The following is a 25,630-nucleotide window of genomic DNA, read 5'->3' as shown; positions in this document are numbered from 1 at the left end:
ATTTTTTAATTTCTTCTCTAATTGCCTGGTTGACCCACTCATTCGTTAGTAGGGTGTTCTTTAACCTCCACGCTTTTGGAGGTTTTCCAGACTTTTTCCTGTGGTTGATTTCAAGCTTCATAGCATTGTGGTCTGAAAGTATGCATGGTATAATTTCAATTCCTGTAAACTTATGAAGGGCTGTTTTGTGACCCAGTATATGATCTATCTTGGAGAATGTTCCATGTGCACTCGAGAAGAAAGTATATTCTGTTGCTTTGGGATGCAGAGTTCTAAATATATCTGTCAAGTCCATCTGATCCAATGTATCATTCAGGGCCCTTGTTTCTTTATTGACTGTGTGTCTAGATGATCTATCCATTTCTGTAAGTGGGGTGTTAAAGTCCCCTGCAATGACCACATTCTTATCAATAAGGTTGCTTATGTTTATGAGTAACTGTTTTATATATCTGGGGGCTCCAGTATTTGGCGCATAGACATTTATAATTGTTAGCTCTTCCTGATGGATAGACCCTGTAATTATTATATAATGCCCTTCTTCATCTCTTGTTACAGCCTTTAACTTAAAGTCTAGTTTGTCTGATATAAGTATGGCTACTCCAGCTTTCTTTTGGCTTCCAGTAGCATGATAAATAGTTCTCCATCCCCTCACTCTCAATCTAAAGGTGTCCTCAGATCTCAAATGAGTCTCTTGTAGACAGCAAATAGATGGGTCTTGTTTTTTTATCCATTCTGATACCCTATGTCTTTTGGTTGGCGCATTTAATCCATTTACATTCAGTGTTATTATAGAAAGATACGGGTTTAGAGTCATTGTGATGTCTGTATGTTTTATGCTTGTAGTGATGTCTCTGGTACTTTGTCTCACAGGATCCCCCTTAGGATCTCTTGTAGGGCTGGTTTCGTGGTGACAAATTCCTTCAGTTTTTGTTTGTTTGGGAAGACCTTTATCTCTCCTTCTATTCTAAATGACAGACTTGCTGGATAAAGGATTCTCGGCTGCATATTTTTTCTGTTTAGCACACTGAAGATATCGTGCCAAGCCTTTCTGGCCTGCCAAGTTTCAAAGGAGAGATCAGTCACGAGTCTTATAGGTCTCCCTTTATATGTGAGGGCACGTTTATCCCTTGCTGCTTTCAGAATTTTCTCTTTATCCTTGTATTTTGCCAGTTTCACTATGATATGTCGTGCAGAAGATCGATTCAAGTTACGTCTGAAGGGAGTTCTCTGTGCCTCTTGGATTTCAATGCCTTTTTCCTTCCCCAGTTCAGGGAAGTTCTCAGCTATAATTTCTTCAAGTGCCCCTTCAGCACCTTTCCCTCTCTCTTCCTCCTCTGGGATACCAATTATGCGTATATTATTTCTTTTCAGTGTATCACTTAGTTCTCTAATTTTCCCCTCATACTCCTGGATTTTTTTATCTCTCTTTCTTTCAGCTTCCTCCTTCTCCATAACTTTATCTTCTAGTTCACCTATTCTCTCCTCTGCCTCTTCAATCCGAGCCGTCGTGGTTTCCATTTTGTTTTGCATTTCGTTTAAAGCGTTTTTCAGCTCCTCGTGACTGTTCCTTAGTCCCTTGATCTCTGTCGCAAGAGATTCTCTGCTGTCCTGTATACTGTTTTCAAGCCCAGCGATTAATTTTATGACTATTATTCTAAATTCACTTTCTGTTATATTATTTAAATCCTTTTTGATCAGTTCATTAGCTGTTGTTATTTCCTGGAGATTCTTCTGAGGGGAATTCTTCCGTTTGGTCATTTTGGATAGTCCCTGGAGCGGTGAGGACCTGCAGGGCCCTTCCCCCGTGCTGTGGTGTATAACTGGAGTTGGTGGGCGGGGCCGCAGTCCGACCTGATGTCTGCCCCCAGCCCACCGCTGGGGCCACAGTCAGACTGGTGTGTGCCTTCTCTTCCCCTCTCCTAGGGGCGGGATTCACTGTGGGGTGGTGTGGCCCGTCTGGTCTACTTGCACACTGCCAGGCTTGTGGTGCTGGGGATCTGGCGTATTAGCTGGGGTGGGTAGGCAAGGTGCACGGGGGCGGGAGGGGCAGGCTTAGCTCGCTTCTCCTTAGGTGATCCACTTCAGGAGGGGCCCTGTGGCAGCGGGAGGGAGTCAGATCCGCTGCCGGAGGTTTGGCTCCGCAGAAGCACAGAGTTGGGTGTTTGCGCGGAGCGAGCAAGTTCCCTGGCAGGAACTGGTTCTCTTTGGGATTTTGGCTGGGGGATGGGCGGGGGAGATGGCGCTGGCGAGCGCCTTTGTTCCCCGCCAAGCTGAGCTCTGCCGTCCAGAGCCTCAGCAGCTCTCCCTCCCTTTGTCCTCCAGCCTTCCCGCTTTCTGAGCAGAGCTGTTAACTTATGACCTCCCAGACGCTAAGTCGCGCTTGCTGTCGGAACACAGTCCGTCCGGCCCCTCCGCTTTTGCCAGCCAGACTCGGGGGCTCAGCTTGGCCGGCGAGCCGCCCCTCCGCCCCGGCTCCCTCCCGCCAGTCCGTGGAGCGCGCACCGCCTCCCCGCCCTTCCTACCCTCTTCCGTGGACCTCTCGTCTGCGCTTGGCTCCGGAGACTCCGTTCTGCTAATCCTCTGGCAGTTTTCTGGGTTCTTTAGGCAGGTGTAGGTGGAATCTAAGTGATCAGCAGGACACGCGGTGAGCCCAGCGTCCTCCTACGCCGCCATCTTCCGGAACCTCCCGACACTTATCTAACACATATATTTTCTCCATAGGACACACCACAGCCTTCTTACACTTAGAAACACTAGATAGCCCTTCAGCATGCTGCTTAAGAGTCATTTTAAATAGTGAAATCATCGAGAAAAAATACAAAAATTAGAAAAACGTGGTACTACATATGCCACAAAAAATGATACTTGTTTACAATGTGAGAACTAAAACAAGCAGGCAGAGTGTTGCCTTGTTCAACTTCAGCTGGGATCATCTTTGTTGAGCAACTCAAATTTTTTGGCACTCTATGCATGTCCATGAGTAACAATGAAAACATCTGAGTATTCATTTCAGGGTTAAAAATAAGCCTTAGTGAGCACACAGATTTGCCAACACAGAATCTGGGAATAATGGGGATCAGTTGAATGTTTCTCTCTGTTTTCCTTAGTACTTCACTTTCCTGGCTTTCCACCTACCTCCTTGGCCACTCCTCAGCTTTCTTTGCAGGTTCTTTCTCTTCACCCCAAACTACCATGTTTGGAGAGTACCTGAGCTCATTCCTTGGTCCTCTTATCTTTTTTATCTGCATTTAACTCGTGCACACACACACTTTCTCTCTCTCCCTCTGTGGGTGGTCTCAGTCAATCCTTTAATTACCACTTGTAAGCTAATGCCTTTCAAATTTACATCTCTAGCCTAGACCCTGTTCCAAGTACTCCTAACTCTCATTTTCAGCTTCTTACTTGATCTCCACTTTGATGTTTACTAAGCATCTCAGTCTTAAAATATCTAAATCAAAACCCTTGATATCTCCTACAGATCTGTTCCATCCCCAGCCATCAATGGCTGTACATGGCACACCTTTCACCCAGTTGCTCAAATCAAAATCTAAGTAGTTATCCTTAATTTCTCCCCTTCCTACATTCCTCGCATCCAATACATTGGCAATTCCAGTTTGTTGTATTTCAAAAATATAACTAGAATCTTTCCACTTCTTTATACTTAAGCTGCATCTTTATCCAAGGCCCTATCCTTCTCACGTTGGCCATTGCAATACCCTCCTAACTAAACTGCCTGCTTCCATTGCATTCATTTCCATTCATTCTCCATAGAGGGTCCAGCTGATCTTTTTAAAAGTTGAACTGATAAGGTCATCCCATGCTTAGATCCTCCAATGGTCTACTTCTTCTCTTAAAATAAAATTTGTGCAATGCACCATGGTCACCCTACAATATTTGCTAAATTCTCTGGCCTAATCATTTCATACCACTTTGGAGTTCTTTTATTCCTGGAACATGCTAAGCTTTTTTCTGCCTCAGACCTTATTGTTCTTCTTTTCCCTAGAATACACTCTTCTTGCTATTTTTATGTGTGGCTCCATTTTACCTTTTGTATCCCAGCTCTAATATCACTTCCTCAAAAAATGTTTTCTTAACCACTCTATTTGCACCAGCTCTCCCGACTCACCTTTACCCATTCGTTAGTCTGTGACTTATCACCCTGTTTATTTCCCTCATAGAACCACCTGAAATTATTTTTCTATGTGTATTGTCTGTCTCCTCCCACCAGAATGTAAATTTTTCATGAATAGGGCCTTATCATCTTGCTCATGACTATATCTCTAAAACCTCACATACAGAAGGTACCCAGTATACATTTTTTAAATGACTGCATTTATTTGGTCTAGTGCTAGATCGTTTTCAACTTTTCTTTATTGTTGTTAATGCTAACATGACCATCCATCTAGATTAACCTTTTTTATATATTTCCTTATGATAAATTCCTGAAGTTGAATTTTATGGTAAATTCCTGAAGTTGAATTTTATATTTAATAATAATATATATATATATATATATATATAAAATATTTTATACACTGTTTTTTGACTACTTTCATTTCTTTATCCACCTGTTCCACATACAACTATCTTAATTATGTCAATGTAACTTTTCAAATGAAAATTTTAAAAATTACGAAAGAAGATATAAATAACAAATGTTTTAAAATACTAATTTCTACTAGTAATGTAAGAAAGACATATTCTAGACTAGGGAAACCTAAATTTTTATATTCAGTGTATTTTATTTCTTCTTATGGAGGTTTATTTTTAGTTATTTTATAGGCTAAAGCACAAATTCTCTCAATCAAATATTATGGTAGATTTCTTTTGTTGTTGTTGTTGATAACAAAGGGAAAAAACTGTACTTGAGTCTCACTAATGTTTCCAATAATCTTTTTTCAGGTTGACCCTATATTATATTGGAATTGGAGTTGCTGCCTTGGTTTTTGGCTACATGCAGATTTCCTTTTGGGTTATGACTGCAGCACGACAGACCAAAAGAATTCGAAAACAGTTTTTCCATTCAATTTTGGCACAGGACATGAGCTGGTTTGATGGTTGTGACATTGGTGAACTTAACACTCGTATGACTGAGTAAGAGGATGGATTTGTAGTATATCAACTTTGTTTCCATATATGATATATCAATGACTTAAATGCATTTATTTATTTGTTTCAGTGACATCAACAAAATCAATGATGGTATTGGAGACAAGATTGCTCTGTTGTTTCAAAACATGTCTACTTTTTCTATTGGCCTGGCGATTGGTTTGGTCAAGGGCTGGAAACTCACCGTGGTGACTCTCTCCACATCACCTCTTATAATTGCTTCAGCAGCCATGTTTTCTAGGGTAGGCAAGATGGCTAATGCAGTGTTGACTGGAAGCAAGAATATGAACTAGGTTTTTTATCAAGTTTGTCAAAAAAGTCATTTCTATTCACTTCCTATGTCTAAAAATAGGGATGTTATGCATCACAAATACTTTTGATTTTGTTCACTATTAATCACCCTTTTGTCTTCAAGTTATTTGGCTACAATGAGGTTAGTTACTAACATTAAAGAGGTTACTAACATTAAAAAACATTCCTCTTCGGGAACCTGGGTGGCTCAATTGGTTGAGTGTCTGACTCTTGATCTCAGCTCAGGTCTTGATCTCAGGGTCGTGAGTTGAAGCCCCACATTGGACTATGCATGGGGTGTGGAGCCTACTTACAAAACAAAACAAAACAAAACAAAAGCATTCCTCTTCATTTGGTAGCCTAGTGCAACTTCAAATGATAGCATGGATAAAGAATTACGCCATTATACATTGGATTTTGGAAGAGCCTTATGTGTTCTAAATTTCCAGATAAATGTGTGCAATTCATTTCATTAAAACAGAATAAGAAACTGCTAAAACTGTAAACATTTTTTTATGTCAGCCATTTCAAGTTCATATTTTTATAAGACTTGAATTACATTGAAAATGTCTGCTTAATGTCTACTTTTATGTACTATATAAATCTGATACAATTTTTAAAATAAATTATGCATTTTCATGTTAAATTATATTTCTAGTGCTGGTGTGAGCATAGCACAAGATATTAATCCATGTATAGCCTGTATTTGAAAGCAATGCTCTTTGTGAAGTCCAAAAGCAACAAATATGTCCCTAATATCTTTCTCTAAATCAAGCCTGACAATTCGACCAATGTATATATCCATCTCCTAGATTGGAGGCACCGTGTATTCTTAGGGATAGATGGGGTTTTTAATTTTGCAAAGCCAATTGTTCTTTATGGAAATCAAAGTCATAAAATTCAGAGTTTATTTGGTAGCAATATACAGATCCAATCAAACAAGAATTTTCAGCAATAAAAATATTCTATAGTTGAATGATTTCTTGATAGACTTCAGTGTTTAGACAAGAAATCTTTATTTAGTATGGCTTTTAGGATTGACCTTGTAACCCTTGTCAAAATCTTCATCCCCAGCATATTTGAAATTAGGACCCACTCAGTAGGAAGATTACCCACTATGTGTTACTAAGATCAGAGCCTAAACTTAAAATTGCTCAGGGAAGCAACGTGGACAAGAAATTTCAAAGGAACAACAGTGGGAAATACAGTTCTGCTACTGTATGAACTGGTTGTAAGGAAGAAGCAAATAAGGTCAAAGTTATTCAAATGACTAAAGAAGCCAGGCTGGGTGGTTTCCAGCTTCCTTTGGTTTAATTTAATTTGGCAAACATTTATTAAACACTCACTATGTACAGTGGTTATTGCTAGGTGCTGCTTCCTCTCCAATGACATAGGAATAATTATCTTTAAGTGAATTCAGAAAATAAGTATTATTCAGTTTATGCTACCTTCTGACTTTAACAACTGTCCAAGCATGGCTTACGTAAAATCATCTCCAATTATTTGGAATGTGTTTTGAAAATGGCTAGATTTGTTATGTGAGTAGGCAATAGTTTAAGACTCACAGCTCAGTGGACAATTTTCCTCCTATTCCATTTCATTGAACCATTGTGCTAATTACTAAATGAAATCTGTTACTAATTAAAGGAGTAGTAAGTGGAATGTATAATAGAGTAAAAGCCACATTCTGATTTTAAAATTTTGAAAAATTTTAAAACCTGCCTAATAATGATAAGAATGATATTCTCCTTCCTCTCTGTCTCTGAAATCTCACCTCTTAAGTGCTGGAGATATAGCACTTACTAGGTAGGCTGTGTTATGCAATAATAGTTTCAGGGGTCACACTCCAGACATATGCAGGATTATCTTCCTCTGCCTGGTACTGTGACCCATAGCCTCTGGAAGACTTGCTTTTTACATGATAATAAATCAAGTCAAATCAGGCTCACCAGTTTCCATAGTACACCTGAAAAGGACTATGTCCCTAAAACCCATCTCCAAATCGTCTTTCCCAATTGTGTTAGCATAAGTACCCATATTCTAAATTTTTAAAAATACAGAGAGAAAACAGGGAAGCTCTGCTTGTAGAAGACAGAGTAAAGATTTAGATTGAAGATTATGTCACACTATGTTCTTTCACTGCTGTGAGACTTTAAAAAGTCACTTAATATCTCTGGCCATTGCTTTCCCCGTTTGCAAACTGAGAAAATTAGATTAAATGATACTAAGTACCTTTTCAATAATAAAATTCTGCTATTCTAGATTCCACCTGAATTAAGTTCTCTGCACATTGTTACTGCCTCAGGGTCATCTTTTGGTTAACTGTGGTCATGGTTTGTTACAGATAATGATCTCATTGTCCAGTAAGGAATTAAATGCCTATTCCAAAGCTGGGGCTGTGGCAGAAGAAGTCTTGTCATCCATCCGAACAGTTGTAGCCTTTGGAGCCCAGGAAAAAGAAATTCAAAGGTCTGTTCCTTTAATTATGATAATATTTTCTTGGTTTTATTTTCCCCAAAGTCTATTACATTGTGTCTTGTCTTTTTAAGGTATACACAGAATCTAAAAGATGCAAAGGATGTTGGCATAAGAAAGGCTATAGCTTCAAAACTCTCTCTTGGTGCAGTGTACTTCTTTATGAATGGAACCTATGGACTTGCTTTTTGGTATGGCACCTCCTTGATTCTTAGTGGAGAACCTGGTTATACCATCGGAACTGTTCTTGCTGTAAGTCTTATTTAAGAACAAAGGTAACTTGCCTATATAATCTCTTCTTATCTAGAGTTTAGACAAAATCTGTCTTTGAATAATTATGAATATTCAAAGATGGATGTTTTTAACAAACAAATACTTGTTTCCTTCAAATTATCTGGGTATATCTTTAAATTATATCTATGAACTGGCAGGATTTAGTCATCCAGCATATCTTTAAAAGCATCATACTTTTAGAAGAATCATAACTGAATTCTCCCCTGGGATATAGAGTTTTCTTAATCCAGCAATCAAAAAGGCCATTCTCTAATGAGACTTTCTCCTTCCAAGCTTGCTGAGGTAAGACAAGACTCTACATTCACCTTACTGAATGGCTTCCTCTGGTAATATTCTGTAGATAAAACTCTCCTGACCTTCCTCTGTCCTTTCAGCATATACTAATGTTAAAAACAGAATTATCATCTACAGCTCTCTCCAACATCACAATTTAGATTTTTTTTAACTCTTAGGGTTAATGCATTGAATTTGAGTTTATTCTGTCATCCTCCCAAACTTCAACAATAAACAATTCAGTTCAGGATTAAAGACCGTTTGTCTTGCTGAACTGAATTGGTCTGGTCTATATACTTCAGTTCTCATTTGGCCTTCCCATTTTATGGAGATTTCTGTCAACTAAAGTCATCTTTTAGATTTGAGACTTTCATAATTAAGACTTTTATATAAATGAAATTTGAGCATGAGAATTTGGGGCACATCCTTACTCCTCAATTTATATGTGACTTTGGGCCAATGACTCACTAAGCCTTAGCTTGCTCGTTTGTAAAAATAAGGAAAAAGCACCTGGCTTATGGGATAGTTTATTTATTTGACTTTTTGCAGAGATACATGTGTCTGAAACTGAAAGATGTCCAGTAATATAAGAATTCAGAAGTTTGGACAGAAATAGTACAATGTCTCTATGTAAGTGAAATCTATCCCATCTTTCTCTGTAAAGTTTAAGGAATTGACTGACCAGCAGGGAGAGAGTGCAGCTTACCTCCTCACTCAACCAGTGAGCCTTCCTCAGTAAACAGATTTTCGTGCTCAAGCTTCCCAGCAGGTGATCATGAGACTGTGAGACAATCAAAAGTTGTTCCACATTAAGAAAAAGCCATGTAAAATTGGATTAACTTGTGTTTCCTTTATGTTTGGCAGCAGCTTCCATTCTTTCCTACCTAATTTCTCTAATATATCTCTCTGAGTGCCAACCAAATATACACTTTATTCTATTGTGTCTCTTATATATTTGAGGAAGATTAAATATTATTTTCTTGTTCCTATAGGTTTTTTTTAGTGTAATCCATAGTAGCTACTGCATTGGAACAGCAGCCCCTAGCTTTGAAACCTTCACTATAGCCAGGGGAGCCGCCTTTAATATTTTCCAGGTTATTGACAAGGTAAGACTTCACATTGCTTTGAAAGATAAATACACTTACTGCAAGAAAGAAACCAAAAAAATACATACATTCATTTCATTAAAACAAAAGATGGGCAAAATCCACGTTGGATAATTAGATATGCAAAGAGATTGTTTTAACTCTTCTACAAGGGCATTGTGTTTTATTGAAACCTTTATGTCTAACTCAATGTAGTTTGGAAGCAGAAAAGAAAGCATTGTAAAAGTAAACCATCTTTAAATTGTTTTTAGGATCTAGAATGTCAACTTACTCCCTTGAAGATTTGTAACATTCTCTTTGTTTTTCTAAGAAACCTGCTATAGATAATTTTTCAACAACAGGATATAAACCAGAATGCATAGAAGGAACTGTGGAATTTAAAAATGTTTCTTTCAGTTATCCATCAAGACCATCTATCAAGGTAGGTTAATTTAATTACAGAATTGTACAGTACTCTGATATTGTCTTTTATTGGCTAAGATCTCTTCTTAAGAGAGTATTTAGGATTATTTTGACCAAGATTTTGCTGCTCTTCTTTGAAAAGAGAGAGGAGAAAGTAAGAGAAATGTAGGGAGGGAGGGAAAGAAGGAGGGAAGGAAGGAAAGATAGATCAGTAATGGACAAATAACTCTGGAAGAGCTAATTACATTTCACAGCCTCTTTTTTACATTCAACTTACTAAAACATTTTCAACTCCCTGAAATTCCTTCACTGCATTTGGGAGCACACCAAAATGTCTTGGATTGATGGCATCACCTATTGGTGGTCCCCAAATATTATCCCACTCAACAAAGGTAACTCATTTTAACCTCGGAGTCTCTAACCTGAGGAATTATGCATGTGTTGTGCCTTTTCCTTCTCCTTTTCCTAAGAGCTTTACTGGACCAGCATTTGTGTCTCAGGTACTTTCTTTCTCACTTTTAGATACATGCAGACAATCACACGTGTGCACAGGTGCACATGCAGCCCAGTTTATTACCCTCCATTGTTCAGTCTTTGACAAGTTCTTGTGAAAACGTTTGTCTCTTCTGTCCTCCTCTTTTCATGTTATTAGTATATTTATCCAAAAAAAGTAGTTACAGTTAAAAATTGCAAAGAGTGATTACTAATAAAACACTTATTTTATCCAAAAAGGACAATATTATTTTAAATGAAATTGATAAAAATTACTCTTGCCATCAACCTTTAATGCCTATAAAAGTGCCCAAATGTCCCTGCATAATTTGCATTCAGAAAAGATCTGCCTACTCCTACTTCTTTATTTTTCTCTATGTCTTTGAAATTCTCTTTTCAAAGCTCTTTTTTGAAATCTTTGTTACTTAATCACCATTATTGACATAGTGTTGCCTTCTACCATTTTTCTTAACAGAAACACACATTTGCAACTACATTTGGGTTGGCTCTTAGAGATTTAAGTACCAATTGTGCCATTATATTGCATGGTAAAGGGTTCTCTGGGTTTAAAACTATTTTTAAGTGAACATTTGAAATATATCCCTTTTTATTAAGCTAAAGAGTGAATAATTTCAAACAAAGAAATTCGTTACCACTTTAAATAAATAAAACACATATTCTTCCAACCAAAGTACAGAAACCAACTCCAGGGTAAAAGTGGAGATGACAGAGGAGGTACTCCCACCAGGATTCCTGAATTTCTCACCTCCTTCAAAGAATTCTTCTCTGCTTGACCCTTTGCAAGTTTTATGTTTAAGTTATTTAAAGGGTCTGTTTATTTACAAACAGGGAGATCAAAGTGAGAGCCCAAAGAGAGATTCCCATGTTTTTAAGCTGAGTACATAATAAATGCAAGCAAAGATAGATGAGAGTTTCTCAACGAGATTGCTGTTGTCATTTTGGTAGGGCTTCTGCCATTCTGTCATTATTTGTCAGGCTTCTCTCACACTGCAAGTCCCTAGGACACTAAAAGCTGGTAGCAACCTCCAGGCATTGAGAAATATTTTAAAGTGCTACCCTGAGTTTCAATGTCCCCATGAGATCCAGCACTAGAAAAGGAGGGTTTCTAATAGTGGAATTCATTCATGGGAGCACCTAAGGAGTCTTGCTAGTTGTCTTACTTTTCAACAGGAAAACCTTGGATTGCAAGTAACTTGTTCTATGAGTATGTCGCAAGACAAGCAAACCTTTGTAATAAATTTTAACTTGGTAAATGAGCAGTGTCTTGCAATACGAATAGTATGTGAGGCCAAATGTCACATGATCACAATGGAGCCAATGGTTTCCTCTCTCTCTCTCTCTCTCTCTCTCTCTCTCTCTCTCTCTCTCTCTCTTTCTCGTGCGGGATGCGGGATTGTGGGTGATCATCTTCCATGCTTGGATGCTGAGTGTCAGGCTGTAGTGTTTGGCAGAAATCAGTGATTTTTCAGAACATTGGAAGGTACTCACAACTGGCACTAGTGTATTTTTTTGTCACCTCAAAGCCCCTATGGATAGCCCTTTGCTTGTCCATACAAGAGTAAGCTTAGAAATGCTTTGCTTCATTCTAGGTCAGGCTGCCTGCAGATACAGACCCTTTCCTCTGCTGCCTTATTGCCAGTTACATTAAATACAGTATGACAAGAGTTTATTAATACTTTACTGTAGTCGACATCCGTGTAAGTGTAACAGTGACCCCCATGCAGAAAAAGATTCCATTGAGTCAATAGATAGCAGTGATTCCATTAGTGATAGTGAAGGTCGTCCTGCACAATAAGCCTCCTCTCTCTCATCTCCCCCACACCAGCCAGGTAAGTGCAGCTTAATTTGTTTATTTTTCTTTCTATTTTGTATTTACTTTGTTATTTTATATTATAGTACAGTATTGTAATCATTTTCATATAAATATCTTTGGGGTGTGGAACGAATCATCTGAGTTTCCAGTATTTCTTATGGGGAAATTAGCTTTGATAAACAAGTACTTTGGATTACAGGCATGTTTCTGAAATGAATTATGCTCACAAGCCAAGGTTTTACTGTATTTTTCAATAATGTTAAATATATATTTTTTTAAGAAAGAACTTCCTTAAATAGCTCATGAAGATATCTGGCAAGATTTCATTCAATTGTTGCAAATTAAAAGAAAAAAACTTTTACTAACTTAGTAGTCATGAAATTGATATAAAGTATTTCAGCCGAAAATGTGAACAGTTTGCTATGGCTAGTTAATATTTTTTGTGTACTTTTAATCTAGATCTCCTCTTTATAGAGAGAGATGGTAAGACATTTTTAAATATTATTTTCCAAAATTATGTAGATTTTTATTATACATGAACATGAAACAAAACAAGGTCTAAATTTGTTTTTAAGTGTCACAGAATTCTTTTTCTGTTTATAATTCTACATTAAATTTCTGAAAATATGTGGATCATATTCTCACTTATCCTAGTTATATAGAATTTTTCCCCCTACATCCCAATAGATCCTAAAAGGTCTGAATCTCAAAATTAAGTCTGGAGAGACAGTAGCCTTGGTTGGCCCCAACGGCAGTGGGAAGAGTACTGCAGTCCAGCTTCTTCAGAGGTTATATGATCCTGACAACGGCTTTGTAAGTGTACCTAGCAAAATCGTGCATAGCCCACATGATGAAATTAGGAAATACCACCTACTATAGGGAACTTACAGCTATCTCAACTTTGATTTAACAGTGGACCTGAGAGAAGCCATATCATTTTCTTTCCTGCATATTCATTCATCCACCAAATATTTATTGAGCACCTATTGCTAGGCACTGTTCTGGGTACTAGGGAACATAGATGAGCAAAGCATAAAAACCTCTACCCTCATTGAGTTTACATTGTAATAAGTAGAGAACCACAAATAAGTAAATTATATAGTATTTTAGAAGGTGATGAAAGCTGTGGAGGAAAATGACATAATTTGTAGTACCCAGAATTTACAAGTTTTTCCATTTCTCAAAACATCCCAGCAGAATATCTGCAGAAAATATGCTCTCTCATTTTTTTCTGTCATCCATAATGTTGCACTTGACTTTGTTACCCTTGTAAATATCATAGAGAACAAGACTATGATAGTCACAGAAGCATAAATCTTAATGCTTCTATTCAAATTTTCAACTGTTATTTTTAAAAGAAAATCTATTCTCCTAGAGCCTGGTTCATTTAAATTTGACTTCCTAAGTTTTCATTTGGAGTATACTAGATTCATGTACCCATGTTAATATTAAATAAATAAATTATGGTTAAGCATTCCATATATAAAGCAGTTGCATAGAATACTCATGCCCAGAGAGAATTCCAGAGTTGGTGATAAAGAGAAGCTCTGGGAGTTATAATTATCAAACCTTGGCTTCTGTCATTGGTATATGTGGGGTAATGGGTAATGGCACTATTTATGGAGAAGACAGTATTCTTTTACTATTATTTATATGAAAGAATAGAAGACACTTTTGACTTTTGCAGCAGAGTGAGGTGTTGAAGAAAGGGTATTTCCTAGAAAAAAAAATGCAAAGTTCACATCAGTCTTAAGTTAACAAAACTGAAGTTTGTTACATGTGTCTACATGACAACATTTGTGGCTCCTATAGCCAGGGATCTATGTAGCACCTAATTTGTGGATCTTAAAATAAGGATATTCAAGTGGTTTGGCAATATTTTAAGCCAGTGTTTTTTTTGAGGTTTTATTGGTTCACATCTACCAGAAAAGGCTGTTGACAGTACACATGCTATAAATATTTTATCAAAAGAAGCCAATCGTTGATTCCTGAAATACCCTGCTTCTCAGCTTAAACTTTGAACTAAAGAACAAGACTCTAAACCCAGTGCAGTGTAAGGTATCACCACATGATTTATTCCTTTGGATTGGCAGATCACAGTAGATGGGAATGACATCAGAACTTTAAATGTTCAGTATTATCGAGAACATATTGGAGTGGTCAGCCAAGAGCCTGTTTTGTTTGGGACCACCATTAATAATAATATTAAATATGGACGAGATGGTGTGACCGATGAAGAGATTGAGAAAGCAGCAAAGGAAGCAAATGCTTATGATTTTATAATGGAGTTTCCCAATGTAAGTACACTATGTAACCTGTGTCCTTATTTAGAGCTAAAGCAGTTCAATGTTCCAAAATAAGGTAACAAAACAATAACTTCTACAGAGTAGGAGGAGTGTGAATAACTGCTGAATTGTCCTAGATGAAACATCTATGAATGAGAAAGCATGACAGCAACCAAAAGAAGAAATGCATCATTGAAGGTCAGTTTTTTAAAGCCATATTTAGTTCTTACTGGCTCTCACTGCAAATGGAAAAGAAAAATAAATGAAGGATATATTAAAATATAACAAAGAAATATGAAACAAATTCATCAGTCCAAGCTGAGAATTGATGTCTGCCAAATGTTGATTTGCAAGGCCATCTTGTGGCTAAGAGTGGGACTGTCACAGACAATGGTAAGGCAAAAGGAAAACTATGACCATTTTTCGAAGCACATAGATCCAATATTGGACAAGAAATGTATTATCATACTTGGAAAGAGATATAGTAAACTAAGATTCTTGATATTAGGACATATCAGATCCTAAAAGGTATTTAAAATTGATAGCTATAAAGCCATTTATTTACATTTCCCAAAGTATTCATTCCTCAGTATCACGTGAAACTATTGTGGGGAGCACCCTGTAAAATATGAAAGGATGAGATTTGAAATTAAAGTACAGAATAAAATTCTACTATATCAAAAAGCAACAATAACAAAAAACTTTATTTTAGTGTATATGTTTTATAAACCATACTCCATGGGTCATAATAATTTTTGCTCTTTCTTTTTCTTTTAATAAAAACTTTTGTTATATCAGTAATTACCTTTTATCTCCATTATTTATGGTCATAATTGGAATAGCAAACTCATTAATGGCTTAAGATCATCCTTTGCCTTGTAGTTTGCGAAAACAAACTTCTTTGACCTTTCTTTTGGCACTTTGAATGACTTCCCTTCGTCAAACACCAAAGATCTTTAGTTTCCCACTTGGAATTAGGAATTTTCTGGGACATCTTAAATCACACTCTGTAAGTTACTACTTGCCTTACTAAAAGTCCAGTATTTATACAGAGATGCCCCTTGCTATATAATTAATAATAAATCTTAAAAACATAATCCAAAGAACAAATTAAAGATACTGGCTCATGATGGAAACTAAATTTCACAGCCATGGTTGAGCAGAGAAATAATAGTAAGCACAGGAATAAATAAAAGTTCCAGACATCCCCAGTGGAAAAATTGGGGAAATATGTGTTTAAATAAATGCCATTATTTCTATGATATACACATATTTTAAAATTAATATATTAGGATTAACTGATACTTGCTAGCGTTTTCCCATCAACAACCAGAAAAGCATAGGATGTATGTTTCCAAGCATTGGACAAGAGGTAGCACAAAATTGTGATTCCAGAGAGAAAGGAAACTCATGAGGAAACTGCATGAATTTGCAGCAATTCTGCAGAGGAACACACCTCTGACCCCCATCTCTGTGAACTAGAATCTAGACAGAACATGGCACTTCACTAAACTGAAAGACAGAGATAGAGTTTCAGGACAGTGTAAGCAACTGGAGAGGCAATGAGAGACCTGTGGAGTGAGGTGTGGGGGTAGAAGTCCCTGTGAGCACCACTTGGAAATCCTTGTCTGAAGATAAGACTTCCCAAGGCTTACTAGAGAGCAGCTGCTACAAAGCTGAGAGTAGAATAAAGATACTGGAAGTCTGTTGAAAGCACAGCCCAGCCAGAATGGAGAGATTACATTAACATTTTTAATACCCCAGACATATAGCTGAGCCACCAAAAAAAACACACCTTAAAAGTAAAGCCATACCTTAGAGTAGGCTGACTCTAGACCTACCCTAACAAAATCAAGCCATGACAAGATCCCCAGAGGAGACAGAACTTACCGGTTGGGTGCTGCCAAATTTTGAGACTTTCAACAGATTCCCCTAACAAAGTGTAAAACCAGAATTACACAAGTTCAAGATGATCAGGCAATATTTGAATTGCTTACTAAAACAAAAATTAACTTTGTTTTCAGAAGAAAACAGAATTCAGAGTTTCTGCAACGTAACATTCACAGAATTCAGTGTACATTCTGCAATAATTAGATATACAAAGAAATAGGAAACTGTGATCCATAAGCCAGAAATTATAATCTAAATGCTTAAGCACTTAAGAAAATCTTCAAAATGCATGAAGCAAAAACTGCTGCTCCTGAAAGGAGAACCAGACAAACACACTATTTTAGTTGAAACCTTCAGTACTTGATAGAACAAGTAGGCAGAAAATCAGTACAGCTATTGATGACCTGAACAATACTACTGACCATCTAGATCTCACTGACACTTATGGAACACTGCCCAGTAGCAGCAGAATATATTCTACTCAAGTACACATGGAATGTTAACAGAAGTAAACAATATTCTGGGCCATTAAAAAAACAACTTTGCAATTTCAAAGAAAACATACAATAAATATATGTTCTCAAACCATAATAGAATTAAAGTATAGAAATCACTACGAGAAATATATCTGGAAAATCCACAAATATTTGAAAATTAAATAACTCACTTCTAAATAATCTCTGGCTGAAAGAGGAAGTTTCAAGGAAAATTAGTGACTTTTTTAACTAAATAAAAATGAAACTGCTATGTATCAGTATTTGCGGAATACAGTTAAAGAACTGCTTTGAGAGAAACTTATGGCACTAAATTCTTCTTTTAGAAAAGAAAAAAAGACCTAAAATCTATCAACTAACTTTCCAACTTGAGAAACTAGGGTAAGAAGAGCAAGTTAAACCCGAAGCAAGCAGAAGAAGGGAAATAATCGAGATTAGAACAAAAATTAGTGAAAGAAAAAAAGAAAAATATTAGAAATAATCGTTAAAATCAAAAGCTGTTTCCTTGAAAAGATTAATAAAATCAATACATGGTAGCAAGGCTGATGAAGAATCTGAAAGCAGAAGAGAAATTACCGATGTGAAGAATGAAAGATAGTACATCACTATTAATCTTAAAGACATTAAAATGTTGTAGGAATACTATGAACAAGGCTATGCCTTTATATAAATTTGACAACTTAGCTGTGGGTCAGTTCATTGAAAGACACAAACTACCAAAAGTCACTCAAAAAGAAGTAATATTAGGAGCACCTGGGTGGCTTAATCAGTTAAGCATCCAGTTTCAGCTCAGGTCATGATCTCACTGCTCGTGAGTTGAAACCCCATATGGGACTCTGTGCTGACAACTCAGAGCCTGGAGCCTGCTTTGAGTTCTCTGTCTCCCTCTCTCTGCCCCTCCCCCCCAATCTCTCTGTCTCTCTCTCTCTCTCTCTCTCTCTCTCTCTCAAAAATAAACATTAAAAATTTTTTAAAAAAGAAATAATCTTAGTAAGACCTATAACTATAAAAAAAGTCAACTAGATCTCTAAATCATAGCAACAAAATTAAAAGTGTCATCTACAGAGCACCTGGGTGGCTTAGTTAGTTGAGTATCCACTCCTCATTTCGGCTCAGGTCATGATCCCAGGGTCATGGTATCAAGCCCCATGTCAGGCTCTGCACTGAGCATGGGGCCTGCTTAATATTCTCTCTCTCCCTCTGCCCTTCCCCTACTCTCTCTCTCTCTCTCTCTCTCTCTCTCTCTCTCTCTCTCTCTCTCTCAAAAAGTGGCATTTACAATAGCATCAAAAAATATTAAAATAGGCTAAATGTTATGTAAGGTGTAAATCTTCTGTATAAAAATTATGAAACATTGCTGAAAGAAATTAAAGATCTAAATAGAGTGTAACTTATTCATTGATTTAGAAATTCAGTATTTTTAAAGATACATGTTTTTCCAAAATTGATAAATTTGATGCTATATCAATCAAAATCCCAGAAGTCTTTTTTGTGTCTAGGAATCAACCTGCTAATTCCAAAATTTGTTTGAAAATTTAAAGGACTAAAAATAGACAAAACAGTTACGAAAAAAACCCAGCAAAGCTGGAAGACCTACAATATATAATTTTAAGACAGCATTAAGAAAGTGGAAATGGCACAATGTAGATCAGTGGAAAAAATAGAGTCCAGAAATAGACCCACACATATCTAGTGAAATGATTTTTGACAAGGCCATTGTTAATTTGTTGGGAGAAAGGAAAGTCTTTTCAACAAATGGTGCTGGGAAAATTGGATATCCTTCTGGAAAAACAAATAAAATGTGACCCTTCCCTCATACCATGCATGCATATTAATGTGGCATGGATCTTAAATCAAATATAAAAACTGAAACTATCAAACTTCAAAAACAAAAACTTAAGTGAAAAACATTTGTGACCTTGATTTAACCAAGCCAAGGTAGCTTTTCTTAGGTAGAAAAGCATTTACTATTTAAAAAATGATAAACTGAACCTTACTGAAATCAAAACCTTTTAAAAGACACTATTTAGAAAGTAAAAAGGCCAAACACAGAATGAAAGAAAATATTTACAATACACAGGTCTGACAAAGGACATGCACTCAGAATATATACAGAACTCTTATAACAAACACAATAATAAAACAGAAAAATGGACAAAAACTTGAACAGACATTTCATTTCACACACACAAAGAAATGGACAATATACCAATGAAAAATATTCAGCATTATTAGTCACCAGGCAAATGTGAAGTAAAACCACAATGAGATACCATTTCATACTTGTTAGAATGGCCAAAATTAAAAATAAAAGCAATAATAACTTCTGATGAGAATGTAAATCAATTAGATCTCTTATTCATTCTGAATAAAGTGAAATTGGTACAGCCATTTTAGAAAGAAATTTGACACTTTATTATAGTGTTAACATAATAACCTTATAATACATTTATGACTCAGCATTCTATTCCCACATATTTTTCCAAAAGAAATGAAAATGTGACCACAAGAACATTCTGTACATGAATGTTCATAGCAGCTTTATTCATAATATTCAAAAATTGGAAATAATGCAAATGTTCAGCAGCAGCTGAATAGATAAATTGCAACTGATATAAAGTTGTTGGATAAAATACAAGATTTCAGTTCATTTTGAATTTCAGATAAACAATGAATAATTTTATCATAAGTATATCCCAAATATTGTATGAAATATACTTGCACTAAGAAAAGTATTCACTGTTAACTGAAAATCAGAATTAACTGAGCTCTTTGGTTTTTTTGTGTTTTTATTTGTTTTTGCTGAAGTTGGTAGCTTAAGGTAGATTCACATTGTGTGAAGCACTACTCAGAAATAAATAGGAGTGAATTGCTGATACACACAATATGAATGAATCTGAAAACTATTATGCTAAATAAAAGAAGACAGACCAAAAAATACCCACTGCAATTATAGCAAAGCTCCAGGATACACAGTTAATATACAAAAATCAATCATTTTCCTATATATATGCAATGAACAAGTGGAATCTGACATTAAAAGCACAATGCCATTTACATTAACATCCAAAAAATGAATTACTTAGGTATAAATCTAACAGAATATGTACAAGATCTATATTAAGAATGAAATCAAAGAAGAATTTTTAAAATGCAGTGCTATTCCATGTTCATGGAAAGAAAAACTCAGTATTGCCAGATGTTAGTTCTTCCAAACTTGATCTATAGATTCAGTGCAGTTCCAATCAAAATCTCAGAAAGCTATTTTGTGGATATCAACAAACCAATTATTTTTTTTTTTTTAATTTTTTTAATGTTTATTTATTTTTGAGAAAGAAAGAGAAAAAGAAAGAGAGACAGAACACGAGCAGGGGAGGGTCAGAGAGAGAGGCAGACACAGAATCTGAAACAGCTGTCAGCACAGAGCCCAATGCAGGGCTCAAACTCATGAACCATGAGATCATGACCTGAGCCGAAGTTGGAGGCTTACCGACTGAGCCACCCAGGTGCCCCATGTGTTTTTTTTTTTTTTAATGTAAAGGTCAAACTCTAGAAATCAAAGGTTTAGAAAACTATTTAAATTTATATCCTTGAAGAAATGAGCTTTGGGTCATGGACCTAACCCAATACAATATTACAACTATGCTTCATTAGTTCTAGAAATTACCTCCAACCTCAAATATCTCATTTGTTAAAGAGGTATATCCCAAAAAATAAAAAGTAAAAGAAATAAAAGGTCCAAAAGTGTCCCAAGACTGAAAAAAATTTTGAGAAGTTTGTTTTGCATTAATCTTTTCATACCTTTTTTCAGAATATCCAGGAAGGAAATTGTGAATAATATATTAAATTGCTGTTAAACATTTCGGATAGTTAAGAATGTATTTGTATTACAGCAGTTCTTTTAAAGATACCGGTACATTTTAAATTGTCTTTAAAAACTTTCAAGATTGGTTCAAATATTATTAATCTCCCTAAAAATCCTTGACTATCATACATTCTCATTTCTTTTAGTCCTAGCCAAATTTTCCTTTGGTCGTCTCTTTATTGAACTCTTTTTTTTTTTCCAACAGTTGTTTGTTTTCACAAAGGACAACTCAAAGGTCAAAAGCAGCCAGGCTGAAGTAGTGGTTAAGGTGGTATTAAAACACAACTGTTATTGCCTGCCATTGCCTATTCTAATAATTTGATCATGCTGCCTTCTGTTTCTGTGCTCTTTCCTATTTTTCATTAGAAATTTAATACCTTGGTAGGAGAAAAAGGAGCACAAATGAGTGGAGGACAGAAACAGAGAATCGCAATTGCTCGAGCTTTAGTTAGAAACCCAAAGATCCTGATCTTAGATGAGGCTACATCTGCCCTAGATACAGAAAGTGAATCAGTTGTTCAAGCTGCATTGGAGAAGGTAAGTGAGCAGATCATTTCTTATTTCCATATTCCTGGCTCAACATTGTTTTTAAATACAAGAAAGTATGGCTCTGCACTGGATTATTTCTTGAGTTCAGAGCCCTCTTTAAGGTATTGATGCAGAATGTTCACCCTTGTAAAAACTTATACAGGATAGTTATAGGAAGTGATTTGGATGAAAGAAGAAGATGCTATAGTTGGTGCTAAAAACATACAGGGCTGATATCCACGCAGTCATCCCATATATACTTCCTTTCCAATGGTCTACACTTTACACCTCCCCATAGTAACCCCATACCACTACCACTATCACAGTTATAACCACATCCATTCTTAGCCTCTTGCATACACACCTGTAGGATTCTCTTCTCTGACCACTTTTCCTCTTTAGGGCAACCCCAAAGTAATCATTTTAACTTAATTTCACCTCCAGGGTGGAAGCATACAGTGTGGTTTGCCCTACCCTTGAATCATTCTCCTGTAAGAGCCCTTGGCCCTCTAACTTCATACTAACCTCCTGCTTACTGCATGCTACTGACTTGCTTCAGGACTTCAATACAGTGATGGTCCTTTATGAAACTGCATTGCATTTGGGACAGTAGTTGGTGGCAGTGACATGAAAAACCATGAATATTTTTTTCAATGGCCAACGCCTCTTTTTTTTTTTTTCAACGTTTTTTTTTAATTTATTTCTGGGACAGAGAGAGACAGAGCATGAACGGGGGAGGGGCAGAGAGAGAGGGAGACACAGAGTCGGAAACAGGCTCCAGGCTCCGAGCCATCAGCCCAGAGCCTGACGCGGGGCTCGAACTCACGGACCGCGAGATCGTGACCTGGCTGAAGTCGGACGCTCAACCGACTGCGCCATCCAGGCGCCCCAGCCAACGCCTCTTTTAAATCATGGCCTTCAGGGATGCCTGGCTGGCTCAGTAGGTTAAGCATCTAACTCTTGATTTTGGCTCAGGTCATGATCCCATGGTCATGAGATCAAGCCCTGTGTTGGGCTCTGCACTGAGCATGGAGCCTGCTTGAGATTCTCTCTCTTTCTCCCTCTGCCCCTCTGCTCCACTTGCATACATTCTCTCTCTCTCTCTCTCTTTCTCTCTCTTTATTTTTTTTTTTTTTTTTATTTTTTTTAAATTTTTTTTTTTTTCAACGCTTTTTATTTATTTTTGGTACAGAGAGAGACAGAGCATGAACGGGGGAGGGGCAGAGAGAGAGGGAGACACAGAATCGGAAACAGGCTCCAGGCTCCGAGCCATCGGCCCAGAGCCTGACGCGGGGCTCGAACTCACGGACCGCGAGATCGTGACCTGGCTGAAGTCGGACGCTTAACCGACTGCGCCACCCAGGCGCCCCTCTTTCTCTCTCTTTAAAAAATCAGTCAATCAGTCATGGCCTTCAGACCTTTCAGAAGGCTTAATGACACAAATTACTTTGAACTTGTTTGAAAACGTGTTGTGTTTTTGTGTCTAAGAAAATTACAGACTTTTCTTGTTAAATACTAACTTTGTGCAACCAGAAATGGATACTGGCAGCCAGAGTGCCCACTGCTTATTGAATAATCTGTTAGTTACTATTATAAACTTTCAAATTAAATTGTATATGTTTTTACCCTTGTTTTCATCCCACAATGAGAGTGCCACCTGTTGTTCATGATATTTCTTATTTCCATAAAGTAAGGAAGTGATATGAAAGTCCATGTTTATTGTAGGTACTTTACCAGTTTGGTTAATTTTAGTGGAAAAGAAACAATGATTCCCTCAAGGGTATGGCTGATGCTTTTTTCATTTTTTTAAATTTAGTAACTGGGACTGGGCTCTACAGAATGCACTCAAATTGTATTCGGTAATGGTGATGCTTAGTTACTTAGGGCTTGAATGTACCAAAAAATTATTACACTTAATATAACCAACCATCTTTTAACTTACATAAGATTTTTCTTTCATTTTCTTGAGATACAATTGACATATATAAGATATTTAAAAACATTGTAATAGGTTCCAGAGTTGTTAAAGTTTAAGTGTCCATTATCTTTTCAACCAATGTGTTAATCACTTCAGGTGATCAGAAATTGTTCAGACTTTTAAAGTAGTTGCTTAGTGACATAATAAACTAATAAAAGTTTTTTTTTTTTACTAATGGTTAAAATTAAATCTGTATCATGATAAAAACAGAACACAAATCGTTTGTAAACTATGATTACAATTATATATAATAGGTGTGCATGTGCACAAAAATGAAGACAACATATATGAAAATACCAGCAGTTGTGTGGCAGAATTATGAGGGAATTTAAGTTTTTAAAAATGTACTTACTCTTATTATTTTTCACTTTTTAAAGGTGAGAGAATTATTGACATTGTAGAGACATATAGGTGTGAAACTGCTTTAAGTTTGGTTTGCTGGTCTTTTATGGGATGAAGGTAAATGGTAACAAAGGGGTGACAAGTAGCACAATAAACGGAATTAATTATATATGCATCAGTTTATTGGAAAGTGACTCATAGCAAAGAGGAGAGTTCAAAAAAGGCCAGGTAATGAAAGCTCCAGTGCCCTGAGAGTCCTCTGTACATTCCACACAGAGGGCGATTGTGGAATCAAACCTTTGGAGAGGTTCCTACCTAAGGAGGGTAGGGCACACAGCACATCTCATTTCTGCTCGTCTAAGAACTCTCAGACCTGCTGCATGATATGGCCTAACCCACAGCAGTTAACAGTTCCAGCTCAAAATATCTTCCAAACTACAAAATGAACAAAGAGGGAACAATAAAATATATCTCTTCTTATTGGTGAATGCTGTATCCACCCCCTCCATGCCCAGCCTTCACTTGTTCCTTCCCACCCCTCCTCTCCATTACCCCCATTGTCTTCTACTTATATTGAGTTCTAGAACCACTAAAACTAAGCTATAGTGATTTTTAAAAAGAAATCAAATCAGTAGTTTCCTGGAGCAGAAGGTAGGTTTTGACTAAAATGAGCATAAGGGAACTATCACTCTTGTCCTCAGTTGGATTTTTTTTTAACATTTATTTATTTTTGAGAGAGAGAGCACAAGAGAGGGAGGGACAGAGAGAGAGGGCACAGAGCTTCTGAAGCAGGCTCTGCGCACAGCAGTCAGCCCAATGCGGGGCTTAAACTCAGGAACCATGAGATCATGACCTGAGCCAAAGTCGGACGCTCAACTGACTGAGCCCCCCAGGCTCCCCTCCTCACTTGGAATATTGCAACAGTTACTCCCTGCTTCAGCCCATGCCCAATCAATCTGTTTTTATCACATCAGTCAAGTGATGCCACTAAAATGTAAATCTGATCCTCCAGTGGCTTTTTAACTCAATCTTCACTCTAAGTAAATACCAAATTCCTTACCAGGCACCTAGGTGTCTCAGTGGGTTAAGCGTCCAACTCTTGATTTCAGCTCAGGTCAGGATTTCATGGTGAGATTGAGCCCTGCATGGGTCTGCGTCAGGAGCCTGCTTGGGATTCTCTCTCTGCCCCTGCCCTGCATGCATGCAAGTGTGCTCACACTCACTCTCTAAACAAACAAACAAATAAGCTTAAAAAAAAAATCTTTACAGTAAGTGACAAGGTTCTATGGAATCAGTCTCTAAGCTCCTGGAACCTCACACCCCATCATTCTCCTCCACATTTGCTCCTCCTTAAACATGCCATAGTACTTCTTATCAGCTCTCATACTGTGTATGTATTTGATTATTTTATTGTCTCTGTTCCCCTACTGGAATGTAAACTCACTAGTGGCAAAGGCTTTGATTGGTTAACTGCAGTGTCCCCAGCACTAGAATGAGGCCTGGTCCTTAGACAGCCAGTAAGCATTTGTTAAATGCATTTTGGATGAGTTTGATACAGAATAGTTCCAAGGTCTAAAGTTCTCTTTTCTGGAATTCTTAAGTTAGACTTACTGCAAACTAGTTTTGCTTCACTTATCTTATTCATGAGGAGGATCAAGTGTCAGTGGATAAAGATTTATGCCACAGACTATGTGGTACCACTCTGCTACTGGTTTGGACCCAGCATGCCAATGCAGCAGGTTTCTATTCTGTCCCAGTACAGAAGGCATGGCAGTAAAGACCTGTAGGCCCCTGTGGAAGCAGAGGAAGCCCACACTGACTTTGGGATAAAGCCTGTGAACACTCTGAGATGTTAAAAGTGGTATGCTAATCTAGGCATAATTATTATTAAGGGAGGTTCAGCTACACCACATCAATGGAGAACCTTTAAAAAGACCCTTTGCTAATTATGAGGGAAGGGTTTCCATCACAG

The 25,630-nt window shown here is 37.0% G+C and overlaps 1 protein-coding gene across 1 annotated transcript in view; it reads left to right on the top strand.

The window, feature by feature from the left end:
* Positions 1–25,630, top strand: part of ABCB5 (ATP binding cassette subfamily B member 5) — a 139,424-nt gene that overhangs the window by 40,829 nt on the left and 72,965 nt on the right. Inside the window, exons 6-14 of the mRNA XM_058724866.1 lie at positions 4,903–5,094; positions 5,180–5,351; positions 7,745–7,869; positions 7,950–8,127; positions 9,435–9,548; positions 9,859–9,969; positions 12,964–13,089; positions 14,370–14,573; positions 21,177–21,347. Coding sequence (XP_058580849.1) covers positions 4,903–5,094; positions 5,180–5,351; positions 7,745–7,869; positions 7,950–8,127; positions 9,435–9,548; positions 9,859–9,969; positions 12,964–13,089; positions 14,370–14,573; positions 21,177–21,347 — 1,393 coding nt within the window. The remainder of the gene's footprint in view (positions 1–4,902; positions 5,095–5,179; positions 5,352–7,744; positions 7,870–7,949; positions 8,128–9,434; positions 9,549–9,858; positions 9,970–12,963; positions 13,090–14,369; positions 14,574–21,176; positions 21,348–25,630) is intronic.

This window comes from Neofelis nebulosa, chromosome 4 (genome assembly GCF_028018385.1).
Source record: "Neofelis nebulosa isolate mNeoNeb1 chromosome 4, mNeoNeb1.pri, whole genome shotgun sequence".
NCBI classification, from domain to species: Eukaryota; Metazoa; Chordata; class Mammalia; order Carnivora; family Felidae; genus Neofelis; species Neofelis nebulosa.
Note: the sequence above shows the minus strand (reverse complement) of the source record. Positions and strands in the feature narration are given on the sequence as shown.